Consider the following 21,860-nt stretch of genomic DNA (forward strand, 5'->3'; position numbering starts at 1 on the left):
CATGAGACGGAAGAATCCGATTCAAAAATCAGAATAGAAGCAGTTGCTGAAAAAACGGAAACTCTCTAGGAGAATTCTGGCACGGATTCCAAGGCACGGATTTTGAGGTTTTGGAAGAAACCCAAAAATTAAAAAATTTTGCACTTAAAATAGCATAACGGTGCCCAAAAAAAAAAAGCAAAAATCTCAACGTCCACAAAAAAAGCAAAAATTATGAACTGTTTTTAAATTCCAAGGCAAATTTGCTGGCACAAAATTCGAGGTGCGGAAAACAAGACACCCCAAAAAAGCTCTCGAAAAACCCACCAAGAATCTAAAATCAAAATGCAGATTCGATGGCTTAAAAATTGAGACGCGAAAAACGATGCACCCAAAAAAATCTGACAACCCAATTGAGGTATCGAAAAACCCACCAAGAATCTGCAAGAAAAATAAAATTTCGACTTGAACTGAAGGGTCAAAACCCTAGTTGAAAATTGCAGAAACCCTAGGAAAATTTGCAATTTGCAAAAAAAAACTCCAAGTTGCAGGCCCGAAAATCTCTAGAACTCTAAAAAAAACATGAACTGCTGCCCAACACAGAAATTCGCCCACAAACCAAAAATCCTCAAAAAGCCTTCTATAAAGCAAAATCGTTTTTTTATAAAAAACAATAGAAAAATCTGGAAAATATTCCAGAAAGAAGGGCATGAATTTTTATTAAAAAATTCACCAAACTTTAAAGAATCCCATTGACTTGCTCTAATACCATGAAAAATAAATTGAATGAATGATTCAATAATCAATAAATCTATTCAACAATATACAAGCGTATATAAAGAGATTACGAGGACGACGTTCTAAATTAAGAACAAGTCGTTTAAAGTGAACTACTAAAAAGCTAAACGCTAAATAAAGCTTAAAAGCTAATTAACTAAAAAGAAAAAGCTAAATGCTAAATAAAGCTTAAAAGCTAATTAACTAAAAAGAAAAAGCTAAATGCTAAATAAAGCTTAAAAGCTAATTAACTAAAAAGCTAAATGACCATTAAACAAGGAACTAAATATAGATGACTAAAATATAATTAAATATTCTAATAAAATCTGATCTTGGCTAGTGGATTTCATATCTAGTCAATTGTTTCGATTGTTAAATCAAAGGGATGTAAATATGCAATTTGCAATGACCTTGACAGCATTTGGTTTCTATTTTCTAATGATGATAAATATTAATCAGTATCAAATTGCAAATCAACAGATGAATTTGCTATATACAAATGGATTGCTCTTTCTTATAGTGAGTAAAGTTTCTATCATGTTCTTTTACTCACTCTGAGATGAAGAAACATTACACAAGTTATCCTATTTTCTAAGTTGTGAAAAACTCATTGCTTCTAACATGCTAGATAAAAACAAAATGCAAACTAACATGAGAGTTTTGGTTTGTCATTAGACCAGTCTGTAGCCGATCTCCTCCTGCATTTATTCAACTGTCAAGACTCAAAATTTGTTCACAATAGGAAACTAAAACAAAATACTCAACTGGAGATTAAGTCATGGTGATTTGCAAAAGAGAGAGGAAAGATGTTCTCTAGAAATGATATTTAAAAATTAATCTATTAAAAATAGATTTACAACTGTACTGTAATCGTCAAGAATTATATATATCAATTATACATGCTAATAGTCTCAATTTGGTTGCAGTCCAAAACATTACAAGATTTATTTCTAGTTCCAAAATCCAAAACAATAACAGATGTATTATCCTTTGTCCGCAACCTTTGTGCCTCTTTCACAATCATGTTAGCTATTCCTTCTGCACAAGAGACATTAGGCCCTTCACTTGTGAATTTCTCTTCACGGACCTGCATATAACCGCAAACTTACTCATTAATAGATAAACAGACAATGAATAAGTTTTCCTGCTAACAAACATGCCTATGTATGTCCATGGCATTTTGTTTGTTCTTTGCTGCAATATTTTTCTTATCCAACAAAGCGCCCTCTATCTCTTACTACAAATAAAGATTTGATACTATTTTCTATAAGAGTGCACAAACTTTATACGGAACAATTATAATTACGTATGTCAATTAATTTAACCACTTAAAAATTTCTTCTATTAGTTTCTTGTGACCAGACCAAGTTACCTCTAGAGCCAGTTGCAGTGCACTTCTGGTACTCAAGACATCCCAAAGGCCATCACTACATGAATATAAAATTTGATTCTATTACATATTAGAAGAAACAGTAAAGAACTAGATAAACTCGTCACCCAAATCTTTAAAGCACAATATATGGTTGACCCACCTGGCCATCAAAGCTAGGGCGTTACTTTCACGTGTAATTCTCAAAACTTCACTTATATATGGTTCAGCTGAGAAACGAATGTCTTGTTCTTTAAAAAATTTGTCACCAAGGACACGAGCTATATTCATTCCTGATACAGAGAAACAACTACTTGATAAGATAATAGAAATGAAATTAAGCTTGTGCAACCCAACCAAAATTAGCAATAATTGACAAAAAAGACCAAGTATACCCCACAGGCGAGTCTCCCCATCACGTAGCTGCTTTCCAATTTCCAACATACGGGTCTTTTCAGACAGACTAATAAGTCTGTGATCTTCAGTCATAGAAATGTGGTTTTCTTCTATGCTGGCAAAAAAATGTATACCACGTTCTCTAAGACTTCCACCTTAGATATCTTTAAATATTTACGAAAGTAACAATCTTATTCAAATATGCTATCATTCAAAGAAAAAAAATCAATCACTATCTAAAAAAGGCATGAGATAACCTTCAACATCTATCTTGCTAATATCGGTTAAATAATGTTAAGTGGAAGCAAATGATTTAAGAGAAAGCATCAAGTTCCTAACACAACAGCAAAGAATGACAAACCAGATACAAAAAAGGCACATAAATTTCTCATAGCTTCTACTCAGAGATCTATGCATGCTTTATAGTTTTCTCCAAATTCTTGCATTATTATGCATATTTTGGGGTCAGGCATCTATGATCGCAATATAATTTCCTACAATTAAAATATATATAACAAGATGTTTCATGCTTCAGATGCATAGGGAAAATAACACTACTAAAACCTCTCAGAATGATGATGATCAGGGCAGTAATGATAATTTTAAAGGAAATGTTTTCCATAAAACAATAAATGATATTGGTGACATGTGACAAGACCAAGTATATGAGGAATATGGTAAGGTGGGTTACTTGAACAATAACATGAACAATGAGTTGAACAACCCAATGGTGAGAGTGCTCATCAATGAGCACTGGGATAGAGGTATCATGCGAATTACTTGCAAGTACCTCTTATTCAGTTTGCCCCTTGCTCAGGTGATCTGAGGATGCTGTCAACATCATATCCTCATCCATCGTGTTTGACTACCTCCAATATACCACCTTTCATTTTAGAAATCAGAACAAGGTCCAGAATATGCCAGATAGTTGTTATTTAAGAATTTTCCAAGAGAAAATGCTCATGAATGTCGCATGGAGTTTGAATACAAAGAGTGAATTGACCATGGTACCCACAACAATATGGGATACCATATGAAATGTCAAGAAATAAAAAATACAACTCTATGAACCACCTTTGAACACATCATAAAGGTGTCAGAAACATCCAGCAAGGAGTTTGAGAGAGCCACAGGGATAGAGGTCATTGCAATAAACCAACAGATAGTAATTGTTATTGTTTTGGGGAAAGAGGATACATAGCAAGTTGGCTGAGATGCACAGACGTAAGTGAAATCCATAACAAAATACAAAAATCAATCATGAGCAAATGTAATGTCCCCTTCTCGATGATGTACTCGCAGTGGTCCATTGGCCTATTCCTGAGACCCGTAGACCATGTGGAATGAAGAATTAGGGTTTCAAACATTGATGAGGCGAGAACTTACTATTTTTAGTAAGTCAGGGGTTGGTTGTTTTGACAATACTGTCCTACTGAACTTTCCATGCTTGGTCACTGGGTGCGAAGATCATGCTTTTCGGAGCAGTAGTTCATGACTTACTATTTTTAGTAAGTGGCAGTATGGAGTATTTCTATTTTTGGCAGTGGACAGGGTCCTGGTCTTGCAGCAGTTCTTTGGTCTTCTTCACTCCGCTTCATCCTGCTTTTGTTAATGATCAGTATGGGAGTCATAAGTAAATTAATTAAATATTATATCCTTGTCAAAGATTTAATATTTAAATATTTGCAGTTACTGATTAATTGTGGAGATGACTTAGGAAAATTAATTAAGTAATGTTCATTTGATTATCTCCCAAGTCAGAGGGCAAATTATAGTGGCCATTTAGAGGGTTAAAACATCTATGGTCTAATGTTTATTTTGCAAAACTGACGCCACCTTGAGGAAGTTCAAACTTACCTAGGAAAGGTAAGTGGGTGCCAAGTGAGTGGGGAGACATAAGGTGAAATAAAGTTGAATTTGAGAGAAGTTTGGGGCCATTTGCATTTGCATTTGGGGAGGCATGGAGTTATAAATAAGAGCCTTGGGCTCTCATTCTGGACATCTTGAAAATTTGCATTGTTATGATGCCGGATTGGTGTCAGAACTTTGAGGCTTCGAAGTGCGGCTCCCTAGTGCTTTCCAATTTCGTACTTGAAATATAGTACCTAGTTGTGTGTTGTAATCTACCATTCTTTCAGTGCATATCTTAGTCCTTTAGTGTTTGGAGCGATTTTTGGAGTTGTTGGTTTACCTATGGCTGAAGAACATTTTCAATCACACCTCTCTGCCTGAGTGTCTGGTCATTCTGGGTACCAACTCATTCTTCCTTCCTGCTACTGGTGATTCATCCTGTAAGTTTTTAGCACCTTGCATTGAGTATGGAATTTAATATTGCAAATCGAAATTATCTCGTTAGGCGTGGGTTTTAGAAGGTGCATTGGGATGTGTGCCAAATAAATGAGGGTGTTTTGATAGCTTACCTTTGGTTTGTTTCCATCGTTGCTGGTCTAGTGTTGGTTTAGGACTGATTTTGGGTGAATTGGGTGAGTATTGAGAGAGATATGAGCGATTTAGTGGGTTCATAGCAGAGTTCCGTGACTCGCGGCGAGTCAGCAGGCCGGGTGACCCTTGCCGAATCACGGTGACCCTGACCCGAGCTCGAACGGGTCAGGGGCCATGACTCACCGAGTCCGAGGGTCGTGACCCGACCAGCATCACTTAAAACAGTGCAGTCAAAAAAACAAAAAAAAATAACATTTTTTAATGATTTTTTTTGCCATTTCCCTTTCTTATAACCCTAAAAGGGATTGGCCAGGCAGACAGAGAGGCTGAGGCTATGGCTATGGCAGAGGAGGAGGATAGAGCACGATCAGGCACAGCACCTATGGCTACTCAAACTGGCACATCATAGGCAGAGACTATGGCTACTCAGTCACCCAAGACCTACCTTAGACATCTTTCTAGGAGGCAGATAGACGAGGATGAGCCTGAGCCTGAGCCATAGACTTGTTTTTGTTTACACTTTACAGTTACATATATGTTTGGGAACATTTGAAGTCATGGATTTTATATACATTGGACAACATTTATAACTCTATATCTATGTTTTCTAATTCCTTCAACTACAATTTATATTTCTACGCATGTGATGGATGTATGTTTATGTATGTGATCAAATTAGCTTCTATTTGATGATGTTATAGTGTCTTTAAGCTTAATTCAATAATGGGTGTATGAAACAAGTTTTAAATCGTTAAAAATCTCTAAATTTCAAGGGTTTTCTTATTTTGCCGAGTCCGAGCCGAGTCAGCCTTGCCGAGTCATTGCCGAGTCCGAGCCGAGTCAACCTTGCCAAGTCAAAGTCGAGTCAGAATCTGGGAACTTTGGTTCATAGGCATTGGGTTATGCATTTCTAGCCTGCAGTTTTGATGTTAGTAGAGTTTCATGTTTATTATCTTTGATGTTCAACATTACTCTTCTACTCTCACTCTCTTTGTTATTGTAAGGTTAAGTAGTAGTACTACTAACCCATTCTGGCTTGTAAACTCTCATCCCGCTGAAAAGTGGAAGAGGCTGGCTTGCCGCCTATATCAATTAAATTGTAATTCAGTCCTCCCACTGCATAAGCGGTCGAGTGATGATTGGTTGTTATGGTCCTCCCGCTGCATAAGCGATCGAGTTGAGTTTTTGAAATTCAGTCCTCCCGCTGAAATATTGTGGTTGAGTGATTTGTGTCTGCTGTATGTTTCTCTTGGCTGGTTCACCGCCAAGATTCTTGCTTTCCTACTAGATAAGCGGAAGGGGTTGTCTTGCCGCCCAGTATTGTATTCACTTTATCATTTCAGCAGATTTGTGATCTAATGATCCCCTCTTCACCGTATGCTCTCACCTTCCCACATTGGACACTTGGTGATCAAAAAGTGGAAAGGTTGCATTTTTCAACAAGCTTTGAGTTTATGCTTTCTAACCTTAACGGGTTATATGTTGGTTGATGATTCTTATTGGTCTTAAAAAACAAAAAAATATATCCGGGATATTACAGCAAACAGATGGCCAAATGAGAAAAATGGGCGAGAATCTCGATGAATAATATCAATGTGGCATATACAGATGCTCATTACAACTATGAATGTTCTGAATAATTTTTGAGAAGTCAATGTTTCTGGAACGGTGTGTGCAGGTCCATATTGTCAAGTGGATGTGTTGTAAGATTCACTGAATGATGACATCTAACAACCAGTTGATCAATTTGGTATGCCTTAAACTAAATGATAAAATTTAAATGGCACATTCTGATGGCCAAAGTAACTGCTAAAGAGATCCAAGACATGGAAAACCAATATATCATGAGAGATAGACATGGCCAATACAATGAAATGATAGGAAGAGAATGATAGTCTTGAGTTGTTTGCATGAGCAGCGGACTGTAAAAAAGAGGATGGGGATGCCAAGAGTAAACTCAGGGCACAAGACATACAACCAAATAACTCTGAGCATTCTAGAAGCAAGATAAGAAGAATGATGAACTAGTAAAGAATCTGACATGGAAAAGCATAGACAAGAAGCAACAAACAAGTGCTAAGAAGATAAGATCCAAAAGATATTGTTGCACCAAAAGCTAGAGGAGTTGATTAAGTAGATAGACAAACTTTGCTTGGATAATAAGGTGGTTGAGACACAGTTGTTCAAAACACAACAAAAAAGTTGAGTCGGCATGGAATCTCACCTTTATAATCCCTAGCTTTTAATGGGAGAGCTCATGAAATATATATCATCATGGCAACATCATCTCATAAATCCTTAGTTAGGCAGTTTGGGATTTTGATGTTGATATTGATTTTGTTTTTATTAGTCAGGTGGTTGATTTGAATTTGAATTTGAATTTGTTTAGCACCTTTTTAAATTGATGGTCAAAGTGTGTAGTTGGTTGTATCTACTACCCCTTACCTACCAAGATTTTAGTGGGTAAACACATACCCTTTGCTGTCAATTGGAATCCCACAACAAGAGATTTAATTGTCCAAGTGTGTGCCATAAAGGAGGTTGATAAAAAAATTCTACAGAGGAGATAATATAGGAAAAACTAAGAAATCTTACAAAGATATACTAAGTGTAGATGACGTAGAAGCCCCTCTGAACACTGCAAGGTTTGAATCAAGAATGGAGAACGTATTGAGAGAACTGTGGAGATGGCAGGCAATGTGATGAGGAAGAATTCTTTGGAGCGGGACAAGACGGTAAGGGCCTCCTTTTGCACAAGACCTTTCATGTTTGTTCAAACCAAGAAATATTGGAAGCTATTAGAAAAGAATACGTAGGTCAAAAACTGCTACTATATTTCTTGCTTGTATGGGTAATGACAACCTTCCTTCTAGGAAGTTCTTTGATGAATGGTTGCTTAATGTGTGGAGAAAGAAATTGGGAATCTACATTTCATTTTCTAGAAAGATTCAAAAGGGCTTATTTGTTATTTTCTTCAAAATAGATAATACTAGAATATAGGAAGTCCATTTTCAAAACAGTGCCTTAGTCTTCAAAGGCCTCTAATGATGAGATTCTTACCTATTTGGTCCCCAAATGGATAACAGAGAAATATTCGATCACAATTGTGGAGTTTTTTGCCTCAATCACCCAATCCTATTGGAAAAGTATTGCAGGTGAAGGAAACAAGGGCTACCTTACCCCACATGAACACTAGAGTCATTATTTCTTTGAATAAAGGAACTCAAATCCTATGCTTGGGGGTCTAATTGCCTATTTATTATGTAAGAAAGACAAGCATCTGAAAAAAGATTGCCCTATAATAGCTAATATAGCTAAAAATAACAAGCCTGCCTTAAAAAATGCTATTAAAAAGAATAATAAGGATAATGATATGGAAAAAGATGAGATTCAAAAGGATAAATTTTAGGAAGAAGAATATGGTTAATGGTGAAGATGTTAGAAAAGGCAATGTAGAAATGATATCTAATACTGAACCTACAAATGAAAGGATACACATTGTTAACACTTCCACTGTGTAAAATAAAGTACGTGAATTTGGAACTGATAAAAAGCAAAGCCTTGCCAAGAAGAAAAAATCCCAAGAATTGGTCCTTGATAGACTAAAAGAGAAAATTATTGCAAATAAATTGCTCAAAATTCTAAGCCCTAGAGCATCCCTAATGTTACTAAGTCATTAGAGTCTAAGGGGTTGGAATGAATAAATATTAATGATAATGAACAAGGGGCTCAACGCAATAATAAGGAATTTCTAAATCCATTGTCTCAAATGAACTTAGTGGAACAGGATATTGTGGAAAGTAACAAGGAAGATGGTGAAAATATGAAAGAAAATCAGTAGAGAGGACATTTCTCAGATATCAGGGAAAAAAGGTAAAGAGGATGATCCCAAAATGCTTTTATAGGATGTATAACAACCAGAGATCCCCTAATCCCCCTCCATCACCCCTTAATCTATGTTGATTAAATGTATTAGTTTGAATGCCAAAGGACTTGAATCCCCTGACAGAAAATACATTGTGAGGAACTTCTATAATAATGACTTAAGACTTCTTACGTTTGCAAAAAACTAAAGCAGTTGAGTCTCAATTAGAGAATGGCCTGATGTTTGTCTATAATAACTTTGATTTATATACTTTAAGCATTCCAAAAGTAAAAAAGTCACTGCCATTTTGATTAATGGGAGATGGTTCAAGTATGTTGTGAATTCAAGCTGTTACCTTTGCGAATAGAGGTATTTGGGTTATCACTGAAAGGGGCAACTTAAAATTTGGTATTTGTTCTGTACATGTAGCAAATTATTATATAGAAAAAATAGAATTATGAAAATAGGACTGACTCATCTTTGCCAAAAGTTCCTTGGGTTGTCAGTGGGATTTCAATACGATAGAGCATAATTGAGATAAAACTGGGGGGTGGATGTTGCGACTATTAGAGCCACTAAAAAACAATAGAAAACAACAAAGGAATTTGTTATGGTGGAACGTTTCATTTGATACATATTACACACACATGCATGTATGCAGCATCTATGTTATCTCAATTGGTATGCAAGAGTTAATATAGTAGAAGGATTCATCTAAGAGATGTACCCTTGTCTGATGTAGTACCCCGCAATGTGTATCTTATGTCAAGGATTAGTAACAAGGTTTCTTCTTCACTTTTTATTTCCAAGATTAAGCATGCTATCCTACAATTTACATACATGATATGTTCATTCAAAGAAACGGGACTCGGACTCGGCTCAAACTCGGCATGGCCGACTCGGACTCGGACTCGGACTTGAGACTCGACATCAGACTCGGCTAGACTCGAGAAAGTGAAAAACTCAAGAAATTTAGAGATTTTTAAAGATTTAAAACTTGTTTCAGGCACCCTTTATTGAATACACCTTAAAGACACAATAACATCATCAAACTCGGCTCATTTGATTACATACACAAGTATACATCAATCACATAAGCATAAACACAAATTGTAGCTGAAGGAAATAACAAACATAGATATATAAATATTGTCAAATGTATACAATATTACAAAACTCATGGAATAAAAAATCCATGTCATCATATGATCATCATCAAATGTTTCATACAAATACCAAAGGTAAATACAACTACAAGCCTATGGCTCAGAGGAGCCTGCACCCTTCGGCCCCGGCCCCGTCCCCGGCCCCCTGCGAAGGCGTCTAAGGTAGGTCCTGGATGATTCGACAACCATAGCCACTCCCCGTGACACCATGCCATGCTCACCAACATCAGGAACATCTGTGTCACTATCTAGCTCTGAATCTCCTGTTTGTGCTTGTGCTCTCCGCTCCTCCTCTGCCATGGCTATAGTCTCAGCCTCTATATCTACCTGGTCGATCCAATCAGTGTCAAACTCAGAGGTTAAATTTTCCCTACTTCTATCGACGCAATTTCCCCCCATATTTTTCGACGGGGGTTTGGGGGCAACGCCCCCAAGGTGGGGTCAAGGGGCATCGCGCCTTGCGGGGTCAAGGGGCAGCGCCCCTTGCGCGCTCCCTGTCACGATACAGGGTGGGGTTGAGGGGCAACACCCCGCGAGGCCAAAAAAACTTATTATTTAATAAAGCCATCGGGTGTTATTTTTCTATTGGCTGGCATGTTGTAACCCTAATTTTTCTCATTCTCAGGCGGAGGTTGTAGTGAACAAAGACGATACCATTCATTTTTTAAAAAGTTTTTAAAATTTTTTTTTTTGTCATTTTACTAACCCAGCCAGTAGCCGAGTTTGGGGCTCAGGACTCGCCGAGTTTGGCGAGTTTGAGTTGAAAAAAGTTTTTAAAAAATTTTTTTTTGTCATTTTACTAACCCAGCCAGTAGCCGAGTTTGGGGCTCAGGACTCGCCGAGTTTGGCGAGTTTGCTCGCTAAACTCGGACGAGTTCGAGTCCGAGTCCCAGAGACTTGGCGAGCATGACTCGGACTCGGACTCGCCGAGTTTAGGCGATTCATGGCGATTTTCGTTTCTTAACTTCATTGGCAAGTCCAAAACTTGATATGATTTGCAACTTTGAATCTTCAAAATCAGAAAAATATTGGTTTCTTGACATCATTTCATGCCTTTAGACAGGACCTTCGATATAACTCCAGCCTATAGATAGACCAATCCCTCAGGAAAATCTTGATGTGATTAGCAAAGTAAAAGTTTAGCTTTTTGAATTCCATGCCTATAGGCAGGCCTTGAATACAACTGTAGCATACGAGAAATCACTGAATAAAACCTTATACCCATAAATTAAAAACTCGCAAAAAACTTCACTCATAAATTCTCACAAGACAAAACTGTTGGAGTCACTCACTCAAAAACTCGGGGGTGATTGTTTGACATAATGGCAATAAATATAACATTGTATAAACAATTATTGTATTTTAATTGCAATATAGAAACACAAAGTTTATCCCACGGTGAACCAGCTATCGGAAATAAGTGATACTCCTTCATGCATTATTTTATGATTTATCAATGATACATATTGGATTTCCTCCTCTCATTTCCAATCATGTATATGTGTTTGTGATGTTTAGGAGGTGATTTTAGTCATTATGCTCATACCCCCATTCTGGCCTAATTATTCAAGTTGAAAAGCCTAAAATTTGTCTTAGTGTGATGGTTGCCAAGGCTCCCATCTTGTAGAGTGCCAAATTGGATATTCCATTTCGAATTTGGGGAAGACCCGAGCAAAATTGAGTAAGTTATGCAATTGTGGAACTTTTCCTGTTTTGGATATTGGGGAGAAAGTCTTTATGAGTTTGTGATGTTTAGGAGGTGATTTTAGTCATTATAATCGTACCCCCATTCTGGCCTAAGTATTCAAGTTGAAAAGCCTAAAATTTGTCTACGTGTGAGGGTTGCCAATGCTTCCATCCTGTGGAACACCAAATTGGGTATTCCATTTCAAATTTGGGGAAGATTTGAGCAAAATTGAGGAAGTTATGCAATTGTGGAACTTTCCTATGCATTAGGATATATCCCCTATACACCAAAATTTTCACAATATCCACTATACCCCAGAATTTCTGCTAGGATTCCACTCTACCATGGGTTTCCACAAAACTTCATAAACATGTATTTGATCGCCCATTGAAGTGGGGAAAACAATTTTGCACCATCAAAAGAAATCAATTGCGTGAGAAGATGTAATTGCAAATATCTCCAGTTTTACTGCAGAAATGAACTGTGGAATGTTGTTGTGGACAGAGACTCCTAGCTCTCATGGGAAGTTGCACTCAAAGCTGTAATGTCCCCTTATGGTCAAACTTAGGAAGTTGGGATAATTATCTATCAATGATCAATTGTAAGAGATTTCTTTCCTCAAAACTTATAAGAATCAATTGCAAGAGACTTCTTTCCTCAATAATCTTAAATAATGCTTAAGGTAATAATAATAGAAGTTGATACCACTTCACAAATGATGCTTATTACAAAATACAATTGATATTACTTATATGCTGATATTATAAGATATATGAAAACCAAAATGGCTGCTATCTCTGACATGGTTCTAAAACATATGCACAATGATTTGGTTTGCTTAATACAATAATTATAAGATTATCTTGTTATCTCAGATATGAAAGATTGATAAATATGCAAAGATGATCTTAATAACAATATGTCTCACTGCTAAATGACGTTAGTCTTCTCTGATATGACAATTGGAAAGCATGCTATGTTGATTGGTAGCTGTCTCTGTTATAGCAACATGAAGTATCCTCAAACTATGTCTTCCTAATGCTTATAGTGATGGATGATCCGCTGCTTCTTATGTGAGATGTTGCCATTTCTGATATGCCGTCATGAATATGCAATAGGTATGATATTGCTTGCAGCGATATGTTGCTATGTCTGATCTGAAATTAAAGGCTTGCAACGACGGTAGATGATGTTGTTTCTGATTCAAATTGATGTGCTTGCAACAATGGTGGTGCTCTATCTGATATTGTCCTTGAAATATATGCAACCAGTTCATGACACTTAGGCCAAAATGCTCAATCGAGCTATCCAAATAGGATATGAAAGTAAAGAGATTAACTGATTCAATGATTGTCCTCTTGGAGTGGTGTTTCAATCTCCTTTTATACCTCTATCTCCCAACGGTCATGCCTTTTTGGAGTAATCTTTCCTTGAGGAGACACATCTCATACTAATTTCTTAATTGCTGATTTAGGGACTTGTGTATTTTCCTTAATAAGGTGCTGACTAGTCAAACTAATATCTAATTGATGGCTATCATTTTCTTATTGGAATTGTACCTTGTGCTGTCCATAAACCTTATAGAGGATCGACCCATGATGTTAATGTAATACTCCATAATGAGAGCGGTCAGCAATTATATCAGTCAGTTCCAACGAACACGATCTCTATGTGAAACATTATCGCTGAGGTTGCTTTCCATCTTATAGTCATCACTGCCCATGGTTTGTTGTTTGTTTATATGTATCGGTAATTATTCTTTACTTAGACGCCATTGAAGATGCTAGTCAAACCGGATAATAGTAGATTCAAACTTTCACATTTGGAGAGATGGCAAATCATTACTAAGATGGGGGCCACTACTACAGAATCAGTATTCTTCCATATAATCGTATAGCTGCATAGAGGTGATCGACTACGAAGAATAAATCTAAGTGCCGTGCTTAAATCATTACCACCAAATATATCACACGATGACTATGGTTACAGCAGCACACACATAATGAATCAGTTCTTTTATTACTATGAATACTTCTTCTCCCGATCAATAAATATCATTGCCATGACTTTTAATGTTATATTCCGATACTTATTTGAGCTCCCATATAGAAAGCCTTCAATAATTGGTATTGGTTTACAATGTCTCCATCTTCTACAGCTAAGGTAATTTTGTTTGACACCATTACCATAGTCTTGTATTTCAGAAACCTTTTCTCCAATTCCTCAAACTGCAAGCTTTCACGAAAAGGCCAATGCAGTATTGTCGGAGTCTAATGGGGACATTACAAAAGCATTGTTCATTAGATCCAAACCACACTTCTTCTCATAACCTTGCAAGGTTATCTTGAAAAATTGCTTGAACAACTAAATTGGATGACTACATTTAACGATATACACACGTATATAAAGAGGTTACAAGACGATGTTCTATAATCAGAACATAACGTTAAACTAAAAGATTAAAGAGCTAAACGCTAAATTAAGCATAAAAGCTAAATTAAGCTTAAAAGCTAATTACATAATAAAAAGATAACTTAACAAGCTAAATAAGTCGACTAAAAAGCTAAATAGCTAAATAAGTTGACAACTAAGATGACTGCTAAAAATAGAAGATGACCATTATAGAAGGTATTAATATTATTTTAACACCCTCCGTAATGGTCATCGTACTCAATACCCTACAGAAGACATTGCAGGTGTTATGATCACAAATGCAAAGACCATCTGCTGCTACGGAGACCCTCCCAGGATCTGCAGAATATAAATGACCAAGAGTACCAAAAGCCATCCAAGCTAATGTAGCCCTCACACGCGAATTAGAGATCTGGTACATGCGAATTACTGAAGCCTAAAACCATGATTTTGAGAAAAAAATCAGTAAACCCTTTTGCAAAAGAGTATCAACTCCAAAATTGACTGCAAGATACCACGGTTGCAGATGTTCGCCCTGGCAGGTGCAACCCAAACTGACTACAACAAAGCACGATTTTTTAGGAGAAAAATCGATCAAAACCGGAGAACTTCCGAAATCACAAACCCCACGCGAACTTCATGTATTACAAATGATTTTTGAGGAAAAAATCATAAAAACTAGCAAACAATTTTTGAAGAAAAAATTGTGAAAACCTAGAAATCCCACACAAACTTTGCAGATTACAAATGAGAATTTTCAAGGAAAAAATTATAAACCTTGCAAACAATTTTTCAAGAAAAAAATCGTGAAAACCCTGGGACTTGTAGGACGAGGTCTAGCCTAAATCAATCTGATCAAGGCAACAATATTCAGATATCGTGAACATGCGTTGTTCCCAAGTGTTGTGGAAGCTGTTGAATTTTTTACTATGTTCCAACATGATGCTAGTCAAAGCTGCCATCGCGAAAACCGAGGTTGAACGAGGTCAACCTAGTGAAGGCATGAGACAAAAGAATCTGATTAAAAAATCAGAATAGAAGCAACTACACAAAATTCTGAAACCCTGGAGTGGAATTCAAAGCATGAATCCCAATGCATGAATTTCAAGGTTTGTTGAAAAACCCAGAAATTAAAATTTTCTACAAATCTGAACCCTGAAAATTTTCTTAAAAAAAAATCAGAAAATAATAAATTGCAAAAAAATAATTTTTTTTTTAAGGCCAAAAAATATTAAAAACCAAAATAATTTTTTTAAGGGGAAAAGATTAAAAACCGGGAATATTTTTTTTAAGGAAAAAAAAAATAAAAAACCCAGAATTAATTTTTTTATGAGAAAAATAATTAGAAAAAACAAACATGATTCCTGGCTGCCAAAAACAGAATCCCGATTTTCGAAAAAAATAAACCTTGCCAGAAAATTGTGTCACTACCCACAGAATAGAAAACCCGGAAAATCCTCACGAAATCCACAAAAAAACCTAATTTGCGCACAATAAAGTGCGGAACGATGCTGAAAAGGCCGCCATGGAGAATAAATCAAACAAAATACGTACAGGAATCGCGAAAGATAGAAACCCTCGCCATCTAATAAAAATGTTGCCGGAATTTTTCTTGATAGCACACAAAAAACCCTTCTTCAATGCAACCGAAAAAAATCGCGTCGTCCTTACACAAAATCCCGAAAAAATGTGGGCAAAAAATGAAAATCGCCACTCAGGAAAACATAGAAATGTCGTGCAGGTGAAACTCAGACACGCAGTAGAGGAAATCGTGGGCGGAAAATCACGACCCAGAAATCGCAAAAAAGAAACAAACTTTCGCACAAAGTAAAGACACGAACTCAGCCCGCGATTTGCAGAAAGCTGACGAAAATCCTTGTGATTTTCAGAGGTTGCAAGAAAAAAACGTGAATCTGTAGACAAAAACCTCAACCCGTGTGAGCAAAAAAACGACCCACGACTTTTCACTCAAACCCTCAAACATGCAAGAATAGAAGCCCTCGAAACACCAACAATTTTTTTTTTTTTTTTTTAAATTGATTAAAAAAAATTCTGAAAAAAAGTTCTAGAAAGAGTTCTACGAATTTTTTAAAAATTTGCCAAACTCTAAAATATCCCATTGACTCGCTCTGATCCCACGGGAGGATCAAATCATTTTGGTTAGTATGGAGACCACCTATGCTTTGGATTCTTTGGATGGATATCATGTTGTCCTAATGGAGAGTACTGATTTCATCATTTGTAGTAGCAGACTAGTGATTGGTACAACAGACCACAATGTGATTGGAGCTCTTGCAGCTCATGAGAGAGAATTTCAGCATGGTACTTACCTTGGGACAGCAGCCCATGGTGATCTCCATAAAGATAAGATGAGAAGATATGATGGTACTTCTGATTTCTGTTTGATGACAGCAACATACCTTCATTAAATCATGATATGGCAGCCATAACACCTAATGGTGACAGCAGCATAAGATCTTCCATTGATGTGACTATAAGCCACATAAGATCTGATTTTTTTTATTCTAGAATGGATGACGTGGAAAAGACCCAAGACATGTGCAATAAGTGGAGACAAAGAGCATTGAAGGCTAAGACACTTGCTGCCTGTTGTGACGTTTCACACATCGCCCCATTGCAAATGGGGACCCCTTCTTTTTTTGCTTTTTAGGGTTTGTTTTTTAGGTCTTTTAGGGTTTTGTCTTTTAGCCTTTGCATTTTGAGTGTCGCCAAGGGGACCACATGGATAGCAAGTCCGGCTTGTCTGAAAGTCCTGATCCTGAAATTTGGCTAAGTCTGAATGTCCTGATCCTGAAATTTGACTAAGTCTGGAAACTGAAAAACCTCCAAAAACTAGATTTTGCAATATAACTCCTGGAGGTCTGAAACCACTCTCAAACATCCTGAAAGTATATATGGAATATAACTTAAAGTATAAGTGACATTTCCAGTATCCATTCCAATTATAGAGTTCGAAGCATCCCTTCCTGTTCCATATATAGTCCTCGGTCCTTCAGGTGTAGAGCACTACGATCGAGCAGTTTCACTCCCGGTACCAGAACTTGGTAGAGCGAAGGCAGAGTTAGATCTCGTTAATCGAGATTGATACCCTAAGGGCCAATGGTATTCCATAAAAATTATCCTGATAGAGAGTTCAAAAGGTCAAATTTCGCTCCTGTCCTTCACTGAGGATCCAGAGCGAAAAGCGCTCCTATCCCTCTACAAGGGTCCAAGGCGAAGCGCTCCTGTCCCTCACCAAGGGCCCAGGGCGAAAAAGTTTATTTGAGTCATTCCTGACTTTGTTTGGTCAAATTGAGACATCAAAGGCATGGTGGAGGACAAAATGAACATGACAATGCATCCAAACTTGATTAAAAACAATGAAATGATGAAGTTTTTGCCTAGGAGGTCAAAAGCGCTCCTATCCCTCACTAAAGGACCAGAGCGATTTTCTTTATATACACATTTTTAGACCTTTCTTGGGCTTGAACTCTTATTCATGGCGTATAGTAAGATGAAATCTTCCCTAGCAAAGGAATTTCGAGGTGAAAGGTGAGGCAATTTCATCATGGTGACAAAAAGCGCTCCTGCCCCTCACTGAAGGACCGGAGCTTGATTTTCAAATTTGCACTGTTCTTGCAAGATCAAGACAATTTTATGATTTGAAGAGGTCAAGGGAAACATGATTTATCCATTGAATATAATTTAAGTGGGCTACAAAGGAGTAAATCAACCCAAATGACAAAAAGTGCTTCGGTCCCTCACTGAAGGACCATGGCGTTTTTTTTCAAGATTCTCCTCTTTGTTTAAGATTTTGAGCCAAAACTTGACTTGGATGGGAAGGACGAATGATATTTTATGCCTTAGACGCAATTGAGAGGTTTAAAGAACAAAGAAATACACCAAGATGTAAAAAAGTGCTCCTGTCCCTCTCCAAGGGTCCAGAGCGATTTTCTAAAAAGTATAAATTTCTTGCAAAGCCAAGGCAAGTTTGCGATTGAAATGAATGGAAGAGGACATGATTAGCCCGTTGAAGATAATTTGGAAAGCTAGCAAAGGACGGATAGGCTTGAAATTGCAAAAAGTGCTCCTGTCCCTCTCCAAGGGACCAGGGCGAAAAACATGTTATCTAGCCTTTCTCGCCAATTTTGGACAAATCTAGGCCAAGGCACAAGTTTGAAATGATGTTTAAAATGCTTCGAGGTGGAATTGAGGTGCAAGAGTTGCAAATTTTGACGACAATTGGCAAAAGTGCTCCTGTCCCTCTCCAAGGGACCAGGGCGAAATCTCCAAATATGCCCATTTACCTTGCATTTTGAAATGATATTTTTATTACCAGGACTCAAGAAGTAGTGAAATGTGATATTCTACGCCTAGAGAGTAATTTGAAGATTAATGTGATCAAGAATTTGCACAAGGACTCAAAAGTGCTCCTGTCCCTCACTAAAGGACTAGGGCGATTTTTATAAAATCAACAATTTCCCTCCGAGATTATGCTAAGGCAAGGTTGTGCGAGATGGGAAGGATCTTCTAAAGCATGGTGAACAAAGATTTGACTTCAAAATTTGAGAATCCTAGCCTAAAAATGAAAAACTGCTCCTGTCCTTCACTGGAGGACAAGGGCGAAAATCCTTGGAAAGCTTATTTTGCCTTGCAAAAACGAGTTAAGCATGCATGGAACAAGTGAAAGAGATCATTGCTTACTCCACAACGAGAATCAACAAATGAAAGATGAAGGATTGAGGACAAAAGTGAAAAAGTGCTCCTATCCCTCACCTAGGGTCCAGGGTGAAAATGTCATAAGGCACGTCCCTTCTAAAAGATCAAGTGAATTAAACTCAAGACTCCAATCAAAAATGTCATTTTAAAATGCCTAGATGAAGTTTTGAACGTGAAAATGAGGAATGCAAGGCCTAGATTGAGAAAAGTGCTCCTGTCCCTCTCCAAGGGACCAGAGCGAAGTCATTGGCATTCATTATTTTTTGCCATATCCCAACGTTGATATCTCTCCAAACCGCATGAAATGCCAAAATTGCCAACTTCAAAATATTTGAAAAAATTAATTAAATTGGCATTTAATAAAGGCGCATGGGCATTTAATAAATTAATTTTGAGCCTTAGAAAATCGAATTTTTATTATTAAGGCATTTAAAATTAATTTTTGTGAAATTAAAAATTAAAAGTTGAGTGCACAAGGCATTATTTTGCCTTTATTGTTAAGTCGGCCTTCTTCTTAGTGGGATTTTATTTTATTTTAAAGCTTATTTGTTAGGTCGGCCTCAACAAGGATCAAGGTAAGCGCTCTATATAATGGGAGAGGTTCTTTAGCAAATTCAAATCATTCTTGCATTATCTCTCATGCGAACTTGAAGAGCAATTTGAGGAGGGCGAAATTCATCTTGAAGGCTATTGGAAAGGCGTATTTCTTGCTAGTTTGGAGGACAATTTCCAGATTTTTTGAAGACATTTGAAGGCGAATTTCCAGATTTTTGGAGAAGCTAGTGGAAGGTAAAGCTCTTTTGAAGGCCAAAGGAGGCGTACTTCATCCAAGGGAGGACTATAAATCTTGCCCAACAAAATCCGGTCTTCTTCCTTCCTTTTTTCAAGGTTTTGTAGTTAAGCACTCAAAGGAAGAGGTATGAAGAATCATTTTTGAAGTTCTTATTCAAGACTTATTGTGATCCCATTGCAATTTTGTAAAATCTAAGTCTTGAAATCCAATTTCCATTCATTATTAATTTGAAAATGTGTAATTCTTGATTTATCATGACTTTTTCAAATTAATATCTTAAGTTTTACCTTTGAAAGGTCTTAAATTTCATACTTTAAGGTTTGATGCTCAAAAGACTAACTTTAATATTTTGTGTAGGCATCAAATGGAGATCCCGGAGTTGGAAAATCAAGCAAGATCAAGGATGGTCTCCTCCAAGAAGATCAAGCAAGGACAAGGGCGACCTTCTTCAGTCTAGCATTGACAAGGACGGCCTTCTTCAGTCAAGCGTCATCAAGGGCGACTTCTCCAATCCAGCATTCCAAGGCGAGGTACATCAACATCCTGCACATCAAAGACAAAAGGAGTCAGAGCAAAGGGTTCGTTGAAGAAGCAGATAGTTTTAGAAGAGTTAATTAAAGCGAGCTTCTCAACAACATCAAGTTGAATATCTACCAAGTTACAAGTGTCAGACGAGGTGGCATCCTAGTCATCACTTCTCTAGTCAGTGTGGTCCACCTCAGCATGTCCAGATTCAATGTACCTAACTCATGGAAGGTGGCACAAACTTCGATGTACCTACCCCGGCTATCCATTGGTCGATTTTTCCAGAGAGGACATGTGTCCAAGCAATACAATTATTTCATTGGTCAAGCATTAAATGTTATGTAATGGTTGTAACAAACCCTAATTAGGGTTTTCATTGTTGAATCTTGGCCATTGATCTCAAATTGATCTTAGCCATCGAATTGTATTGAGGGCACTATATAAGCCCTGGCATTTCATTTGTAAAGGCAATAGATAGTAAGTTAGAAAGTTGGAAGAAGTTAGAGAGTTAGAATAGAATAGAGTTAGTGAATAGAGAGTAGTTAGAAGGTGATTAGCAATTGATAGAATAGCAATTAGAGTAGAGTAGAGAGAGAAGGCAAAGATTGTTGCCAAGATGTTGTTGTAAGAGACTTGTTACTTCATTGAAGAAATGGTGAAATTTATGGGTCGATTCGACAATTTGCATGGTCTCTATACTTCTCATATTTGATTTCGTGTTATTAGATGAGTGGAAGAAATGTGCTTGATTGATGGTGAAATTCGTAATCCATACTACTAGTAGTTTGTTGATTGCAGACTTGCCTTGTGTAGTCAACTGGAATCATTCAGCTTAAGCTTAACTTCAATTGTCGCTTCTTCATTGATATGCATCAGCCTGATGGTGTCTATGCCTGCAGTGATGATTTGAACATCATAAAGCTTTCCTTCAAAGATCGCACTAACCTTGTGGAGATGGTCCTAGGATGTCAAAACAAGACTTAGTTAGAATTCCATCAAAGATCATTCATTGCTCTTACATTCTTAGTGTTAGGATTAGATCTTTTCTTCGCCCTCATCTTTTTGCCTTTTTTCTTAAATCTAAGGCAGTAAGATCCTGTGTTCTAACAATATTCAAAGCAAATCAGGAAGTTCAGTCATCAAGTGTAAGTCCCCTTGTGATTCTCGCAAATCACATCATACCACTGGTGCTTATCCACACGTAGAGATCCTACAACGAAGAACCTTGGAGTCATCCTGATTGATCCTTTTCCGCGATATCTTCAGCAATCAAAGGCTTTTCTCAAGAGAGGATAAGGTACCCTTGGGTATTTTATTCTGTGTTTGATAGTGTACAAAAAACATGTCAACACTGCCGAAGGAAAACAGCACTTGCAAGAGTCAAAGATTGCTGCAATCTCATGGAGCAAACAAGACAACAGAGAGAAACCTACTTTAGATCCTTATTACTTCCAAGGGAAGAATGTTACAAGTTAAGCAGGCAAAGGAAGAACTTCTTGAGGTAAACAAACAAGAAGATCATGTTGTTGTGTGTGAACAAGAGAAGAGGTATGATTCAGAAAATTCAGTATGTGTAACTAGTTTGCAACATGAGGTTAATGAGTTTCCTCTTTTAGAGAACCTCTTGAAAGCTCAAAACAATGAGGATATTAGATGCACCCTTGATGGATCAGCCCCAAGTGTTATATCCAATTTTATGGAAGGGAACGTTACTGTTTTCAAGTTGGCTA

The 21,860-nt window shown here is 37.1% G+C and overlaps 1 protein-coding gene across 2 annotated transcripts in view; it reads right to left on the reverse strand.

Moving 5' to 3' along the window:
- Positions 1–1,565: 1,565 nt before the first annotated feature.
- The window catches only part of LOC131060378 (protein phosphatase 2C 70), a 190,780-nt gene continuing 170,485 nt past the window's right edge, over positions 1,566–21,860 (reverse strand). For both annotated transcript variants that reach the window (XM_057993590.2, XM_057993599.2), the window contains exons 9-12: positions 2,521–2,636; positions 2,289–2,418; positions 2,129–2,183; positions 1,566–1,843 (exon numbers count right to left, since the gene is read on the reverse strand). In XM_057993590.2, the coding sequence (XP_057849573.2) occupies positions 1,646–1,843; positions 2,129–2,183; positions 2,289–2,418; positions 2,521–2,636 (499 nt within the window). In that variant the 3' untranslated portion in view covers positions 1,566–1,645. The remainder of the gene's footprint in view (positions 1,844–2,128; positions 2,184–2,288; positions 2,419–2,520; positions 2,637–21,860) is intronic.

Source organism: Cryptomeria japonica, chromosome 5 (genome assembly GCF_030272615.1).
Source record: "Cryptomeria japonica chromosome 5, Sugi_1.0, whole genome shotgun sequence".
Taxonomy (NCBI): domain Eukaryota; kingdom Viridiplantae; phylum Streptophyta; class Pinopsida; order Cupressales; family Cupressaceae; genus Cryptomeria; species Cryptomeria japonica.